Genomic DNA, 16,004 nt, shown 5'->3' with positions numbered 1-16,004 from the left:
CAAAACTCTGTCTCAAATAAATGAATAAATAAATAAATAAATATAAAAATAAAAGCGGTATACTTCTGGGAAAAAATTTTCTCTATAGGACCTTCCCCACTGTATCACCTCCTGGTCCTTCCTCCAGCCACGCCAACTGGGCTGGGTTCTTGGCTCCCATTCCCAGGAACTTTTTTTTTTTTTTTTTAAGACAAAGTCTCATTCTATCACCCAGGCTGGAGTGCAGTGGCGTGATCTTAGCTCACTGCAACCTCCGCCTCCCGAGTTCAAGCGATTCTCCTGTCTCAGCCTCCGGAATAGCTGGGACTACAGGTGTGTGCCACCACGCCCAGCTAATTTTTTTGTATTTTTAGTAGAGACGAGGTTTCACCATGTTGGCCAGGCTGGTCTCGAACTCCTGACCTTGTGATCCGTCCACCTCAGCCTCCCAAGGTACTGGGATTACAGGTATGAGCCACCGCGCCCGGCTTCCGGGAGCCTTTTCTGACAAGGGCACCTATGATGTCCATTTGGCAGATTAAATCACTGACTTCATCCCCTGTCCTCCTCTTCATTAGCTCCTTGGTCTTTGGGCACACCACCCCCTCCTGATTTCCTCCTACTTCACTAGCACCCCTTCTCAGACTTCTGTCTCACCTTTCTTCCCCTCTGGCTTCATTGGGATCACCTGATGAAAGAGAGGAGCCTGAAGCCAAGGTGTTTATCCCAGCCAGGCACGGTGGCTCACACCTGTAATTTTAACACTTTGGGAGGCTGAGGCAGGAGGATTGCTTGAAACCAGCCTGGGTAATATAGGCAGACCTTGTCTCTACGAAAAAGAAAGAAAGAAAGAAGGAAAGAAGGAAAGGAAAGAAAGGAAGAGAAAGAAAGAAAGGAAAGAAAGAAAGAAAGAAAGAAAGAAAGAAAGAAAGAAAGAAAGAAAGAAAGAAAGAAAGAAAGAAGGAAAGAAAGAGAAATCATACTTTTTAAAAATTAGCTGGTTATGGTGGTTTTTGTCTGTAGTCCCAGGTACTTGGGAGGCTGAGGTGGGAGGATCATTTGAGCCTAGGAGTTTGAGGCCGCAGTGAGCTATAATAATGCCAACACACTCCAGCCTGGGTGATAGAGCAAGACCCTGTCTCTAAATAAATAAATAAATAAATAAATAAATAAATAAAATAACATTTAAAAAAGATGTTTAGCTGGGCACGGTGGTTCACACCTGTAATCCCAACACTTTGGGAGGCTGAGGCGGGCAGATGGCTTGAGCCCCAGGAGTTCAAGACCATCTTGGGCAACGTAGTGAGACCCCATCTCTACAAAAAAGATGCAAAAATTAGCAGCATATTGGTGGTGTGTGCATACAGTCCCAGCTACTCAGGAGGCTGAGGTGGGAGAATCACCTGAGCCTAGGGAAGTCAAGGCTGCAGTGAGCTGTGATCACACCACTGCACTCTAGCCTGAGCAAGAGTAAGACTCTGTCTCAAAAAAAAAAAAAAAAAAAAAAAGGCCAGGCGCAGTGGCTGAAGCCTGTAATCCCAGCACTTTGGGAGGCCGAGACGGGCGGATCACGAGGTCAGGAGGTCGAGACCATCCCGGCTAACATGGTGAAACCCCGTCTCTACTAAAAAATACAAAAAACTAGCTGGGCGAGATGGCGGGCGCCTGTAGTCCCAGCTACTCGGGAGGCTGAGGCAGGAGAATGGCGTAAACCCGGCAGGCAGAGCTTGCAGTGAGCTGAGATCCGGCTACTGCACTCCAGCCTGAGCAACAGAGTGAGACTCCGTCTCAAAAAAAAAAAAAAAAAAAAAAGTTGGCCAGGGATGGTGGTTCATGCCTGTAAATCCCAGCGCTTTGAGAGGCGGAGGCAAGTGGACCACCTGAGGTCAGGAGTCCAAGACTAGCCTGGCCAACATGGCGAAAACCCATTTCTACTAAAAATACTAAAAATTAGCCAGGCGTGGTGGCGGGCGCCTACAGACCCCGCCTACTTGGGAGCTACTTGGGAGACTGAGGCAGGAGAATTGCTTGAACCTGGGAGATGGAGGTTGTAGTGAGCCGAGATCGCACCATTGCACTCCAGCCTGGGCAACAGAGTGAGACTCTGTCTCAAAAAAAAAAAGTTTACCCCATGTCCCCTCCCTCCAAGCCCCATTGGTCCCTCTGCTATAGGCAGCAGCTCTACATAGCTCTCTCCAGGGCAAAGAGGTATCACAGCTCCCAGGTGTTGCTAACCCAGGGTGTTGGTACTGTGCCTTGATGGTTTCCCCTCCACCTTTATAAACTGGGTCTTTATTAACTTCTCATCAATCACTGCATTCAAGTGCACAATCTTTTTTTTTTTTTTTTTTTTTTTTTTGGAGGAGTCTCGCTCTGATGCCCCTGGAGTGCAATGGCGCGATCTCGGCTCACTGCAGCCTCTGCCTCCCAGGTTCAGGCAATTATCTGCCTCAGCCTCCCAAGTAGCTGGGATTACGGGCACCCACCATCACACCCAGCTAATTTTTTGTATTTTTAGTAGAGACAGGGTTTCACCATCTTGGCCAGGCTGGTCTTGAACTCCTAACCTCGTGATCACTCGCCTCGGCCTCCCAAAGTGCTGGGATTACAGGTGTGAGCCACCACGCCCAGCCTCAAGTGCACAATCTTTCCTGCCAGGATTCAGGCTCTGACAAATTTCAATCTCATGTTTTAAACATCTAGGCTGGGCTGTGCACAGTGGCTCATGCCTGTAATCCCAGCACTTTGGAAGGCCGAGGTGGTGGATCACTTGAGGTCAGGAGTTCGAGACCAGCCTGGCCAACATGGTGGAGTCCCGTCTCTACTAAAAATACAAAAAAAAAAATTGCTGGGTGTGATGGCGTGGGCCTGCTGCTCAGGAGGCTGAGGCAGGAGAATCCTTTGAACCTACGAGGCGGAGGTTGCAGTGAGCCAAGATCGTGCCACTGCACTACAGACTGGGTGACAGAGTGAGACTCAGTCTCAAAAAAAAAAAAAAAAAATCTATGCTGGTTTCGGTGGCTCACGCCTGTAATCCCAGTGCTTTGGGACGCTGTGGCAGGAGGATCACTTGAGGCCAGGAGTTTGAGACCAACCTGGGCAACATGGTGAGACTCCACCTCTAGTATATACATATATATAATATGTATATATAATATATATATAAAATATATATATAATCTTTATGCTGATGTCTTCCAAATTTGTATCTCTAACTCTGACTGCTCCCCTAGGCTTTAGACTCATATCTAGCAGTCTCCAGTCTAATAGACATTTCAGACTGAACACTTCCAAAACCACATTCTTGGTTCTTCCAACCCTACTCCTCCTCACCATGTGTGTCAGTTTCACCCATTCAGTTATTCATGCCAAGGAATACCCCAGGAGTCAGCCTTAATTTCTTTCCTTTAGCCACCCTCCAATTTATCAGCAAACTTCTTGACTCCGCCTCCAGATTTTGGATTCATTCACTTCTCTCCATCCTTGTTCCAGCCACCTCCTCCCTCTCTAAGGTTTCCATCAAGCCACGCACAGAGGCTTGCTCTAATCCTAGCTACCCTGGAGGCTGAGGCAGGAGGACTTGAGCCTAGGAGTTCAAGAACAGCCTGGATGACATAGTGAGACACCATCTCTAAAACAATAATAATAATAAAAATAAAACAAAGGCTCCCACCAAATTTAGAATAAAAATATGAACTCTCTACCTTGCCCCAGCAGGCCCTGCCCACTTCTCAGGTCACATCTTCTCACCCTGTCCCCTTGTGTCACTTCATTTCAGCTTCGTACTTCCCTTAACCCCTCCCCCAACTGCATTCCCACCTCAGGGCCTTTGCACTGCCGTTTTCTCTGCTTGAAATGACAGTCAAGGCTGGGCGCGGTGGCTCAAGCCTGTAATCCCAGCACTTTGGGAGGCTGAGACGGGTGGATCACGAGGTCAGGAGATCGAGACCATCCTGGCTAACACGGTGAAACGCCATCTCTACTAAAAAATACAAAAAATTAGCCGGGCGAGGTGGCCGGCGCCTGTAGTCCCAGCTACTCAGGAGGCTGAGGCAGGAGAATGGCGTAAACCCGGGAGGCGGAGCTTGCAGTGAGCTGAGATCCGGCTACTGCACTCCAGTCTGGGCGACAGAGCCAGACTCCGTCTTTAAAAAAAAAAAAAAAAAAGAAATGACAGTCAAGTGGCTGGTTCCTCAAATGTCACTTCTTCAGGGAAGTGGTCTCTCATAACCCAGCCTATAGCAGCACTCTTTCTTTAGCCCCATCCCAGGTATTCTCAATAACTCACCCTCAATTGCAGTTGCCGCCAATTGCTTTTATTTTTATTTTATTCTTTTTTTTTTTTTTTTTTTTTTTTTTTTTGAGACGGAGTCTAGTTCTGTCGCCCAGGGTGGAGTGCAGTGGCGCGATCTCGGCTCACTGCAAGCTCCACCTCCCGGGTTCACGCCATTCTCCTGGCTCAGCCTCCCGAGTAGCTGGGATTACAGGCGCCCACCACCGCGCCCGGCTAATTTTTTGTATCTTTAGTAGAGACGGGGTTTCACTGTGATCTCGATCTCCTGACCTCGTGATCCGCCCGCCTCGGCCTCCCAAAGTGCTGGGATTACAGGCGTGAGCCACCGCGCCCGGCTTTATTTTATTCTTTTTTTTTTTTTTTTTTTGAGACGGAGTCTTGCTCTGTCGCCCAGGCTGGAATGCAGTGGCCGGATCTCAGCTCACTGCAAGCTCCGCCTCCCGGGTTCACGCCATTCTCCTGCCTCAGCCTCCCAAGTAGCTGGGACTACAGGCGCCCGCCACCTCGTCCGGCTAGTTTTTTTTTTTTTTGTATTTTTTAGTAGAGACGGGGTTTCACCGTGTTCACCAGGATGGTCTCGATCTCCTGACCTCGTGATCCACCCGTCTCGGCCTCCCAAAGTGCTGGGATTACAGGCTTGAGCCACTGCACCCGGCCTATTTTATTCTTTTATTTATTTATTTATTTATTTTTTGACAAAGAGTCTCACTCCGCCACCCAGGCTGGAGTACAGTGGCGCGATCTTGGCTCACTGCAACCTCTGCCTCCAGGATTCAAGCAATTCTTCTGCCTCAGCCTCCTGAGTAGCTGGGATTACTGGTGCATACCACCGTGGCCAGCTTATTTTTCTATACTTAGTGGAGACGGGGTTTCACCATGTTGGCCAGGCTGGTCTTGAACTCCTGACCTCATGATCCACCCACCTCGGCCTCCCGAAGTGCTGGGATTACAGGCATGAGCCACCACACCCAGCCTTCTTGTTTTTTTTTTTTTTTTGAGATGGAATCTTGCTCTGTCACCCAGGCTGGAGTGCAGTGGCGCAATCTTGGCTCACTGCAAGCTCTGCCTCCTGGGTTCACGCCATTCTCCTGCCTCAGCCTCCCAAGTAGGTGGGACTAAAGGCGCCTGCCACCACGCCCAGGTAACTTTTTTTTTTTTTTTTTTTTTGGTATTTTTTAGTAGAGACAGGATTTCACCATGTTAGCGAGGATGGTCTCAATCTCCTGACCTCAAGATCTGCCTGCCTCGGCCTCCCAAAGTACTGGGATTACAGGCATGAGTCACTGCAGCTGGCCCCAGCCTTCTTTTTATTATTATTATTATTTTTCAAGATGGAGCCTTGCTCTGTTGCCCAGGCTGGAGTGCAGTGACGCCATCTCAGCTCACTGCAACCTCTGCCTCCCAGGTTCAAGCGATTCTCCTGTCTCAGCCTCCTGAGTAACTGGAATTACAGGTGCATGGCCAGCTAATTTTTTGTATTTTTAGTAGACACGGGGGTTTCGCAATGTTGGCTAGGCTGGTCTTGAACTCCCGACCTCAGGTGATGTGCCCTGCTCGGACTCCCAAAGTGCTGGGATTACAGGCATGAGCCACCATAGCTGGCACCAATTGCTTTTATATTTCTTTCTATTTGTGTGTGTGTGTGTGTGTGTGTGTGTGTGTGTGTGTGTGTGTGTTTTGAGACGGAGTCTCACTCTGTCACCCAGGCTGGAGTGCAGTGGTGCGATCTCAGCTCACTGCAAGCTCCGCCTCCTCGGTACAAGCGATTCTCCTGCCTCAGCCTCCCGAGTAGCTAGGACTACAGGTGTGCCACCACACCTGGCTAATTTTGTATATTTAGCAGAGGCGGGTTTTCACCATGTTGGTCAGGCTGGTCTCAAACTCCTGACCTTGTGATCTGCCCACCTCAACCTCCCAAAGTGCTGGGATTACAGGCGTGAGCCACCGTGCCCGGCTCAAAAAGTAATTTTTTTTGTTTTTGAGACAGAGTTTTGCTTTTGTTGCCCAGGCTGGAGTGCAATGGCACGATCTCAGCTCACTGCAAGCTCTGCCTCCCGGGTTCAAGTGATTCTCCTGCCTCAGCCTCCCGAGTAGCTGAGATTACAGGCATGCACCACCATGCCCGGCTAAGTTTTTTTTTTGTTGTTTTTTTTTGTGTTTGTATTTAGCAGAGACGGGGTTTCATCATGTTGGTCAGACCAGTCTTGAACTCCACCCTCAGGTGATCCACCGACCTGGGCCTCCCAAAGTGCTGGGATTACACGCATGCACCACCGCGCCTGGCCTCAAAAAGTAATTTAAAAAAATGTTCTCCGCCAGGTGTGGTGGTTCATGCCTGTAATCCCAGCACTTTCAGAAGCCAAGGCGGGAGGATTGCTTGAGCCCCGGAGTCTGAAACTGCAGTGAGCTATGATCACACTACTGCATTTCAGCCTGGGCAACAGAGCGAGACCCCCATTTCTAAAAAAATGAAACAGTCTCCAGCCTGTGTGCTATGCAATGGTGCTCTCGTGTGGGTGAGTCTTGGCCGGCAGTCAGACTCAAGATGATTGGGGTGCCAAGTAGAAATGCCATTCTCTGGTGGCAGGGGGAGTCACCGACTCAGTACTCTCACCCCCACGCCTGACCACGCGTGTGTGAAAGCGTGTTTTCCGGGAGGCAGCTGAGTGCAACAAAGAGGCCAGAGACTGGTGAATAATTTATCAGGACAGCTGATAGTACCTCCCCAGAACTGCCCTCCAGCCCCCAGCCCCCCTCTCTGGTGTGCCTCCCGCCTCCCTGGCCCAAACCCGCTGGACCAGCTCTCCCGGTGCCCGCCCGCAGCCCCCCCCACTCCAGGCAGCCAAGTCACAGCCTCCGGGGCACCTTCAGGCAAGCGAGTGGTGGGTCCAGAACTCAGAGACCAGAAAGTGAACTTCTGGGCAGAGATGGCCCTGCAGAGCCAGGTGTGGTCTCTGGCCACACCCATGTAAGTGTCTGTGGGGTCAGGGGGGCTGGTGGGCAGGGCCTTGGGAGGGGCTCATGGGGGATGCTGGCCTTGTATGGGAGCTGAGCACTCCAGTGGCCTCTCCTAAGGGGACCTGAGGAGTGGAGGGGGTGGCCAGCCAACCCCATAGGCTCGTCCATGTCACCCTTCCCTAAAGAGTCATGGGGTGGGAGAGAGATATAGGCTCCCCCTGCCCCTTCCTCTTCGGGGATTTTCCGCTGCCAGGGCTGAGAACCCAAAGTCCAGCCAGGGGGTGGGGCTACTGCTGTGGTGCGGGGAGTGGGTAAGTTCAGGGTCACTGGGTTCCACGTTTTGCCTCTAGAATCACCCCCTCAGTGTCCAGGGTGGGAGAAAAGGCTTGAGATCCAACAGAAGTTAAAAGCTCCCAGCCTGGGAAAGATAATAACATTGCAAAGATGACCTCCTTCATGAAATGGCCACCAATTCTTGCGGGTGGCCAGAAGCCCAGGCCGCCTACGTTGTTCTTCCAGAGTTAGTTAGAGATAAGCAAGATGGAATGGGGTGTGTGAAGTCTTTTCATAGCTGAGGGGTGAGAGCTTTTTAAGGTTAAAAGGGTAGAGGGGGCTTCAGAGGTTTGGAAAGAGTTTTGGAAAAGGGGCTTCCCCCCACACTAGGGACCCCAGTTCGGTTCCTCACCCTTCTAGGTCCTCCATTGCATTATTCACCAACTACAAACCTGGTTGCTTAGCAATGGGAACCCGATCCCCCCCAGCAAGGAAGAGGCAGGGAGATTACATCTTGGGGGTGGTAGAGGAGACCACGGGACTTTAGCCTTCCTCCAGGGGCAAACCTATAAGCACGGAATCTGGACTTCCTTTGGGATATTTTGCAAAGCATGACTTCGTGGCCGGGCGCGGTGGCTCACGCCTGTAATCCCAGCACTTTGGGAGGCCGAGGTGGGCGGATCACTTGAGGTCAGGAGTTCAAGACCAGCCTGGCCAATATGGTGAAACCCCGTCTGTACTAAAAATACAAAAATTAGCTGGGCTGCAGGAGGCTGAGGCAGGTGAATCGCTTGAACCCAGGAAGCAGAGGTTGCAGTGAGCTGAGATTGAGCCGTTGCACTCCAGCCTGGGAGACAAAGCGAGACTCCGACTCAAAAAAAAAAAGAGCATGACTTCAGTACCTTGCCTCAAACAGCATTGAGGGTCCTCAGGCGGATCTCTTAGCTGCCTTGATGGGGGTTCCTGGACCTACACCCCCGCCCCCCTCACCAACTGTGTTCTCAGTATTTTGGATGTGACAGCTTCAAGTTCTGATCTTGGCTCCATGACCTTGGACAAGTCTAACTGCTGCCACTTCTCAGAACCTCAGTTTTCCCATCCATAAAATGGACACATTCATATAGCTTACCTCCTAGAGTCGTTGGGAGGATTCAGTGAATTACATTGCACTTGGCACGTGTTACGGGCTGGCTAACGGTTGGCTGATTTTGTTCTTAGCTGGAATGTCAACTCAGCAAAGAGTCGACTCCACTGTGTCGTGATAGAGGCAGGGAGGGGGAGGCACAGGTGGCTGTGGGAACCCAACGGAAACCCCATAGGGCACTTAGAACATTATATGCTATATATAGTATATATATATATATCATACATAAAGCACTGTAAGTGCTATTATGCCTTCACATTGTGGCCGCAAAAGATCTGGGAGGTCCTAGCTGGAGTTCGGGCAATGAGGCTTACCCAGTAGGGTGACTGTTCAAATTAATAAATGTTTGAGGGCTTGATCAGCGCCTGTCCATGCCCAGCGCCCGTCCATGCCGGATGTTGGAGATGACAGGCAGAAAGATATTGCTTTCTAGATACTGGCCTGTGACACATGGACAACATAGCGACATAGTTGGGGGTGCCCAATGCATGTCTGTGTTGATAAGGTTGGTGTGACACTGACTGCCCCCTAATCATCTTGCAGTATGACAGTCACCCTCTAGCTTCCAGGGGGAGCCTAAGTGGGTCCAGAGGCCACTCTGGAGGCTGGGAAGCAGAGATGCTTTGAGGAAGACAACGACAGGGGAATCTCGAGTTAAAACTTAAATGACAAGTCCTCCTCCTCCCAGCGCAGAGTCCAGTCCTAGGCAGAGTGACCCAGTGACCCTTGTCCCCAGGGAGGGGGGTTAGCAGGTGGATGAGGCAGCTCTGGAGTTACCAGGACAACAGTGGGAGGGCCACAGACTCCCTCACCCCCCAGCGCTTGAGAAATTCTGGGTTGGAGCTGAGGTCCAAAGAGGGTGTGGGATTGGGAAGAGAAAGAGGCACACAGCTTGTTAGGGGCTTGGTGGCATTTGAGAGTTTCTGCAGGTCGGACTGGGGATGGTTATTATCATTAATCATACATATTATTCATCACGGAATTATGTAAATTATGATTATTAATAAACAATGGGACTATTTTTGCAGCACTGTATCCTGAGCTTTTCCCTGAATGAATAGTTCCTTGTAAAGGTCCTCTGAGATCGGGGGTGGCAAGGGCAGGGTGGTCAAGCTATTCCTGCCCATTTTACAGATGAGGAAACTGAGGCGGAGAGAGGCAAAGCCAGATTTAGGAAGGGCTAAGAGAGAAAGTCACCAGTCATGGTCACTGCTCAGTTCCCCTCCCAAGACCCTTGCCCCCTGCCCCTGACTCTTCCCATGTGCAAAGGGGAAACACAGGCAAACTGCTGGGCTCTGGGCAGTTTCCACACTGCTCAGGGATCTTGGCAAAGAGAGGGGTGTTCAAGACAGCTACGGCCTCTGGGAGCCCCTCAAAGCCCGTGCCCTCTCCCCACAGGCCCATGGCGGAGAGCTCCCTCTACCGGCAGCGGCTAGAAGTCATCGCTGTAAGTGACGCCCTACCCGCACCCTGGGGACCCCCAAACTTTCCCCCATGCTCCCTCCTCGTTTCTTCGTTATCCCTGCGGAGACCTCCCTCAGCTCCAGCCCCGCCCAGGGCTCCCTGCACCAATTCTCAGCTCCCTCTGTCCCCCAGTTCCTGTCTGGTCACTGTCACCGTCACCCTCAGAATGAGGGGCTGTGGCCCCCGCACTTCCAGAGCCTGCATCGTCTATGCCTTATTCCTGAACCCCAGCCTCTCAGATACCCCATGCCTGAGCCCCATCTCTCGAACCGCCTTGTATCAGACCACTCTCTCTCAAATCTCCCTACCTCAGAGCCCCCATCCTGACTCCTTCCTTGGCAACTTTCATCCCTGACCTCCTCCTCTCTCTGAACTCCCCCATCTCTGGGTCTCTACCGCTCTGATCCTATCTCTGTCCCCCATCCTTCTTTCCTTCATCTCCTTGCACCCCAACTTTCTGCACCCACTTCCATACCCCATCTATCCATACCTCCACCTCTGTACCCCATATTTCTGACCCCATCTCTGCATCCCATCTCCCCGATCGCCACCTCTACACTTCAGTATCTCTGGACCCCCGTGGCTGCACCCCCATCTCACTAGCATCCTCCTTTTGATCCCCATCTCTGCACCCCATCTCTCTGGACTCCCAGGCTGCACCCCCATTTTGGATCCCCATCTCACTAGCACCCTTTTTATCCCATCTATGGAACTCCGTCTCCCTGCACCCCATCTCTCTGTACCCCATCTCTCTCCATCCCACTTCTGCATCCCATCTCTCTATACCCCACTTCTGTACCCTCTCTCTCTGCACTCAACTTCTATACCCCATCTATCTGCACCCCACTTCTGTACCCCATCTCACTGTACTCCACTTCTGTAACCCATCTCTCTGCATCCCCACCTCTGCACCCTATCTCTCTAGATTCCATGTCTACACTCCATTACTCTGTGCTCCCATGGCTGCATCGCCATTTCAGACCCCCATCTCACTAGCACCCTCCTCTCCTTTTTTCTTTTTTTCTTTTTTTGAGACACTCTGTCTCCCAGGCTGGAGTGCAGTAGCACGATCTCCGCTCACTGCAACCTCCACCTCCCGGGTTCAAGAGATTCTCCCGCCTCAGCCTCCCCAGTAGCTGGGATTACAGGCGCGCGCCACCACGCCCAACTAATTTTTGTATTTTTAGTAGAGCCCGGGTTTCACCATGTTGGCCAGGGTAGTATAGAACTCCTGACCTCAAGCGATCTGTCCGCCTCGGCCTCCCAAAGTCCTGGGATTACAGGCGTGAGCCACCGCGTCCGGCCGCACCCTTCTTTTGATCCCCATTTCTCTGAACCTCGAATCTCGGAGCTCCCCAGCTCTGCCCCTCCCCCGATCGCTGTCCCAAGGCCCCACCCCCTACATCCCCCCATCCACAGACCCCCATTGGGCGCGGGCTAGGCCTCCGCAGCATCCCGGGCGCGACCGGCCCCGCCCCCGCCCCGCCCTCCTCCGCCCCCCCACTCCGCCCGACGCTGAGTCAGCGCCTCCGCAGCCCCCCCCCCCCCCCCACCCCCCCCAGCCCTGGGCGCAGACCCGCGCTGAGCCACCCCCGCCGGGCTCGCTGCCTCGGGAGCTCCGGGGAACCCCGCGGAGGAGGGAGGGGAAAGGGAGGGAAGAGGAGGTGGTGGAGGCCGCGCCCGGCCGGCGGGCAGCTCCGGGTCCTCTGTGCGCAGGAGAAGCGGCGGCTGCAGGAGGAGATCCGCGCCGCGCGCCGGGAGCTGGAGGAGGAGAAACTCCGCGTGGAGCGGCTCAAGGTTGGGGGCGGGCGGGGGCGCCTGCCTAGCCTGGGGAATGAAGTAGGGGGGTGTCTGTGCAAGTCGGTTTGGGGGACGATAGGAGCCTCAATTTTGCGGGGGAGCAGGCAGTTGGGGGCGTTGGTTCCAGCTTGGCCAGGGCGGGGGACGTCTTTCCCAGCCTGGGAGGGACGAAGTGGGGTGGTCATGGGTACATTTGTTCCATTTGGGGAAAAGTCTGGGACGGTGATGCTGTTTGTCCCAATTTGGGGGAGATGGAGAGGAGCCGAAGTCCAGGTTTGGGGCAGGGAGGGCCCAGTAGGAAGGGACATTGATTTCACTTTGGAAGTGCCTGTTTCATTTTGGAAGGGTTTGGACAAGGGATGTCAGCCCACTTACAGCGTTGGGTGGCACTGTGGCGGTGTATCCCAGCCTGATGTACGTCGCATCTAAGTGGTTGTGAGGTGGTGATAAGATACCTGCCCAGCCTGCAGGGGTCGGGAGGGGACTTCACATGGACCGGGGTAGTCTGTATGCCCAGCGCCGACTCCCTTCCCCTGCCCAGAGGAAGTCTCTCCGGGAACGTTGGCTAATGGATGGGGCAGCTGCAGGGCCAGAGCCATCCGAGGATCCCACCTCGAAGGACCCCCAGTCGCCGGAGGGCCAGGCTCAGGCCCGAATCCGGAACCTGGAAGACAGCTTGTTCACGTGAGTGGAGACCTGCTAGCTCTGCCCCAGCTGGGTGAGATCGAGATCCTGGGCGCATTCCAAGGAGTTGGTAGCTTCAGCCTGGAGCCCAAGGAGCCTGGGGGCCCAGGTCCTAGCAGCCCTCTCTCTTCTTCAGACTCCAGTCCCAGCTGCAGCTGTTGCAAAGTGCTTCCACAGGTGCCCAGCACAAGCCCTCAGACAGGCCCAGCTGGCGTAGACAGGTGAGGGGGTGATCAGGGGAGTGGGATGGGGGGCGTGGCCAGCAGGCCTCAAAGCGGAACATGGAACCAGGAATGCAGCTTTCTCCAAGTGCAGTCTGGCCACTAGGTCTGCATTCAGATCCGCTTCCCGCTGTTACTTTGCTCTGTGGTCTTGGGCAAGTCAGTTTCCTTTCCCAAGCCTTAGTTTCCCCATCTCTAAAATGGGAATAACAACAGTACAGGCCGGGCGCGGTGTGACTCACGCCTGTGATCCCAGCACTTTGGGAGGCCGAGGCGGGCAGATCACTTAAGGTCAGGAATTGGGAGACCAGCCTGGCCAACATGGTGAAACCCCATCTCTACTAAAAACACAAAAATTAGCTGGGTATGGTGGTGTATCCCTGTAGTCCCAGCTACTGGGGAGGTTCAGGCAGGAGAATCACTTGAACCCGGGAGGCGGAGCTTGCAGTGAGCGGAGATCGCGCCACTGCACTCCAGCCTGGGCGACAGAGCGAGACTCTGTCTCAAAAAAACAAAAATTAGCTGGGCATGCTGGCAGGCGCCTGTAGTCCCATCTACTCAGGAGGCTGAGACAGGGAAATCACTTGAAACCAGGAGGCGGAGGTTGCAGTGAGCCGAGATTATGCCGCTGCACTCCAGCCTGGGAGACACAGCAAGACTCCATCTCCAAAAAAAAATTTAATTTGTATTTATGTTGATTGGAATGTAAGTGCCAATAACAAAAGGCTTAAGTGTCTCTTGTCCATGGTAACCAGTAACTGGCAAAGTAGGCCCCTAATGCAGGAGATGGCTATTGTTTAATGCAGCATTGTTTAAGCACTTACTGTGTGCAAGGTCCTAGAACATAGGGCAATAAGATAGATGAGGAAGGCGGAGGTGCAATGTGGAGTTTGATCCTGAAGGTAATAGAGAGCCACTGAGGGTATTTGGGGGTGGTGGGGTGGGAGCCTAGCATGCAGGGAGGCTGGAGGTGGGGATGAGGGCCAGCCTGACCTTGTCTCCACCATCTCTGCAGGGTCACCGTCCTCTCTCCCAGCTCATTGTTGAGGCAGGTTCTGTAGGTAAGTGTGGGAGCCCCTAGGTCTGGGGGTCAGGTCACCCCAGAGCCTGGGTGTGAGAGGGTGACCCAAGGGGAGTGTGGATGGCGGTCCTTTTGTTCCATCTTAACCCTGTCTTCCCTTTTGTCCTCTCCCCTCCGCCTCTGACTCCCCCAGGCCAGACTGATGTGAAGAAGAGAGCCTCCCTGCCGGCCAGACTAGTGGGCACGCCTCCAGAGTCCCCCTCTGAGCCCAGGGAGGATGTCTTGGGGTTTCTGCCAGCCCCGAGGCAGGTCCCCGGGGCAGCAGGGGATTCCTCAGAAGCCAATGGCCCCTGCCCCAGCCCCATCCCCACTCCAGAGCAGGGGCTAAGTCAGAGGGCGGTGCCATCCAAAGGGCGGGTGGGTGAGGCCAAAGGAGGGGGCGTGGTGAGTGTGGTGTGGGAAGGGCTGAGGGTCACAGAGGACTGTGCCACAGGGGCCACGGGCCCCGAGCTGGAGGCTAAGGTGGAGAAAGTGGTGCTGGAAGCCATCGGAGACAGGAAGGGAGCTGGTAGCCTGGAGCTCCCGGGCTGGGTGAAGGAGGACAGGGGCATCGTGGAGGTGGTATGGGAGGGGGTGGGCGGCAGCGACACAGAGGCCACGGGGGTGGTAGGCAGGGTCCCTGAGGCCGTGCAGTCCAGCTCGCCTAGGCTCCAGGAGAGATTAGAGGCAGCAGCTTCCAGAGAAGGGGAAGATGTGCCCCGGGGCAGCCCTGAGGGTGACGGGCAGGGAGGTTCTGGAGGAGAGGAGGGGTCCTTCATTTGGGTGGAAAGAGTGACCCTCAGTGAAGAGTGGGAGGAGCTGCTGGTGGAGGGGTTGGAAGGGCCTGAGGTGGCAGGGAGGGAGAGAGGAGATGAAAGCCCATTGGGGGCCGAGGAGGCTGAGACGGGAGGAGGCGAGGAGACCTGGGAGGCAGAGAAGAGAAAAGCGGAAGAATCCATGAGAATAGGAAGTGAGGAAAAGCCAGGGACAGGGAGGGATGGAGCGGAGATGTCGCCTGTGGTAGAGAGGAAAGGAGGGGAGAAGAAGTTGGAACTGGAGAGCAGTGGAAGTGCAGAAAAGCTGGGAACAGAGAGGGAAGGAGTTGAGGAACCACTGGGCGTAGAGAGAAAAGTTGAGGGACATTTGAGGGCAGAGAAAGAAGAAGGTGAGGAAAAGCGAGGGGCAGAGAAGGAGGAGGTAGAAGAACCATTGGGAGTAGAGAAGAAAGGAGGTGAGGAAGAGCCAGAGGCAACCGAAGAACCACTGGAGGCAGAGAGAAAGGGAGGGGAGGAGACACTGGAGGCAGAGAGAAAGGGAGGGGAGGAGACACTGGAGGCAGAGAGAAAGGGAGGGGAGGAGACACTGGAGGCAGAGAGAAAGGGAGGGGAGGAGACACTGGAGGCAGAGAGAAAGGGAGGGGAGGAGACACTGGAGGCAGAGAGAAAGGGAGGGGAGGAGACACTGGAGGCAGAGAGAAAGGGAGGGGAGGAGACACTGGAGGCAGAGAAAAGGGGAGGGGAGGAATCACTGGAGGCAGAGAAGACCCAAGGGACCGAGGGAGATCTGAATCTAGAACAACAGGAGTCTAGGGAAGGAAGTGAATCCCAGGCAGAGGAGGTGAATGAGGCAGGGCCTCCCCTTGAGGCTAACACGGAGACAAGGCCAGAGGATGAAGGACCCCAGCCCCAGGAGAAGCCAGTAGGAGCCCCGGAGGAGGAAGGAGTGAAGCCCCAAACCGCTGCTGAGGGCCAAGGCCCCTTGGGGGATGCCACACCCCTTCTGGCAGAGACCCCAGCCCCAGAGCAGCCTGCCGAATGCCAGCCACTGCTTCAGGAGGAGGGGCCCAGCGCCAACCCCAGTGCCCACCCTGTGCCCACCTATGCGCCTGCCCGGCAGCCTGAGCCATCTGCCCCCACCGAGGGTGAAGAGGCAAGCGGCCCTAAGCAAAAGACGTGCCAGTGTTGTGCGGTCATGTGAGCCCACGCCCCTCCACCCCACGTCCAGCTCCTCTCACAGCTACCTCGGCCTCTTGGCACCCAGTAGAGGGTCCCAGGCGCAGACAGGGCACCACAGGACTGACCATGGCACCTGGGAGCCAGCTAGCCTGCACGTCCACCTACACCTGGG

General features: G+C 54.1%; 1 protein-coding gene across 1 annotated transcript; it reads left to right on the top strand.

Annotated features, from left to right (window-relative positions):
- Positions 1 to 7,089: 7,089 nt before the first annotated feature.
- Positions 7,090 to 15,999, top strand: LOC105498330 (paralemmin 3). The gene is made up of 7 exons (XM_071088233.1): positions 7,090 to 7,241; positions 10,047 to 10,095; positions 11,829 to 11,909; positions 12,454 to 12,596; positions 12,733 to 12,817; positions 13,833 to 13,878; positions 14,032 to 15,999. Exons 1-7 carry the CDS (start codon positions 7,201 to 7,203, stop codon positions 15,852 to 15,854), a joined length of 2,268 nt encoding a protein of 755 aa, XP_070944334.1. The 5' UTR covers positions 7,090 to 7,200; the 3' UTR covers positions 15,855 to 15,999.
- Positions 16,000 to 16,004: the final 5 nt, after the last annotated feature.

This window comes from Macaca nemestrina, chromosome 20 (genome assembly GCF_043159975.1).
Source record: "Macaca nemestrina isolate mMacNem1 chromosome 20, mMacNem.hap1, whole genome shotgun sequence".
NCBI lineage: Eukaryota > Metazoa > Chordata > Mammalia > Primates > Cercopithecidae > Macaca > Macaca nemestrina.
The sequence above is the reverse complement of the archived record's forward strand: the minus strand, read 5'-3'. Positions and strand labels throughout refer to the sequence as shown.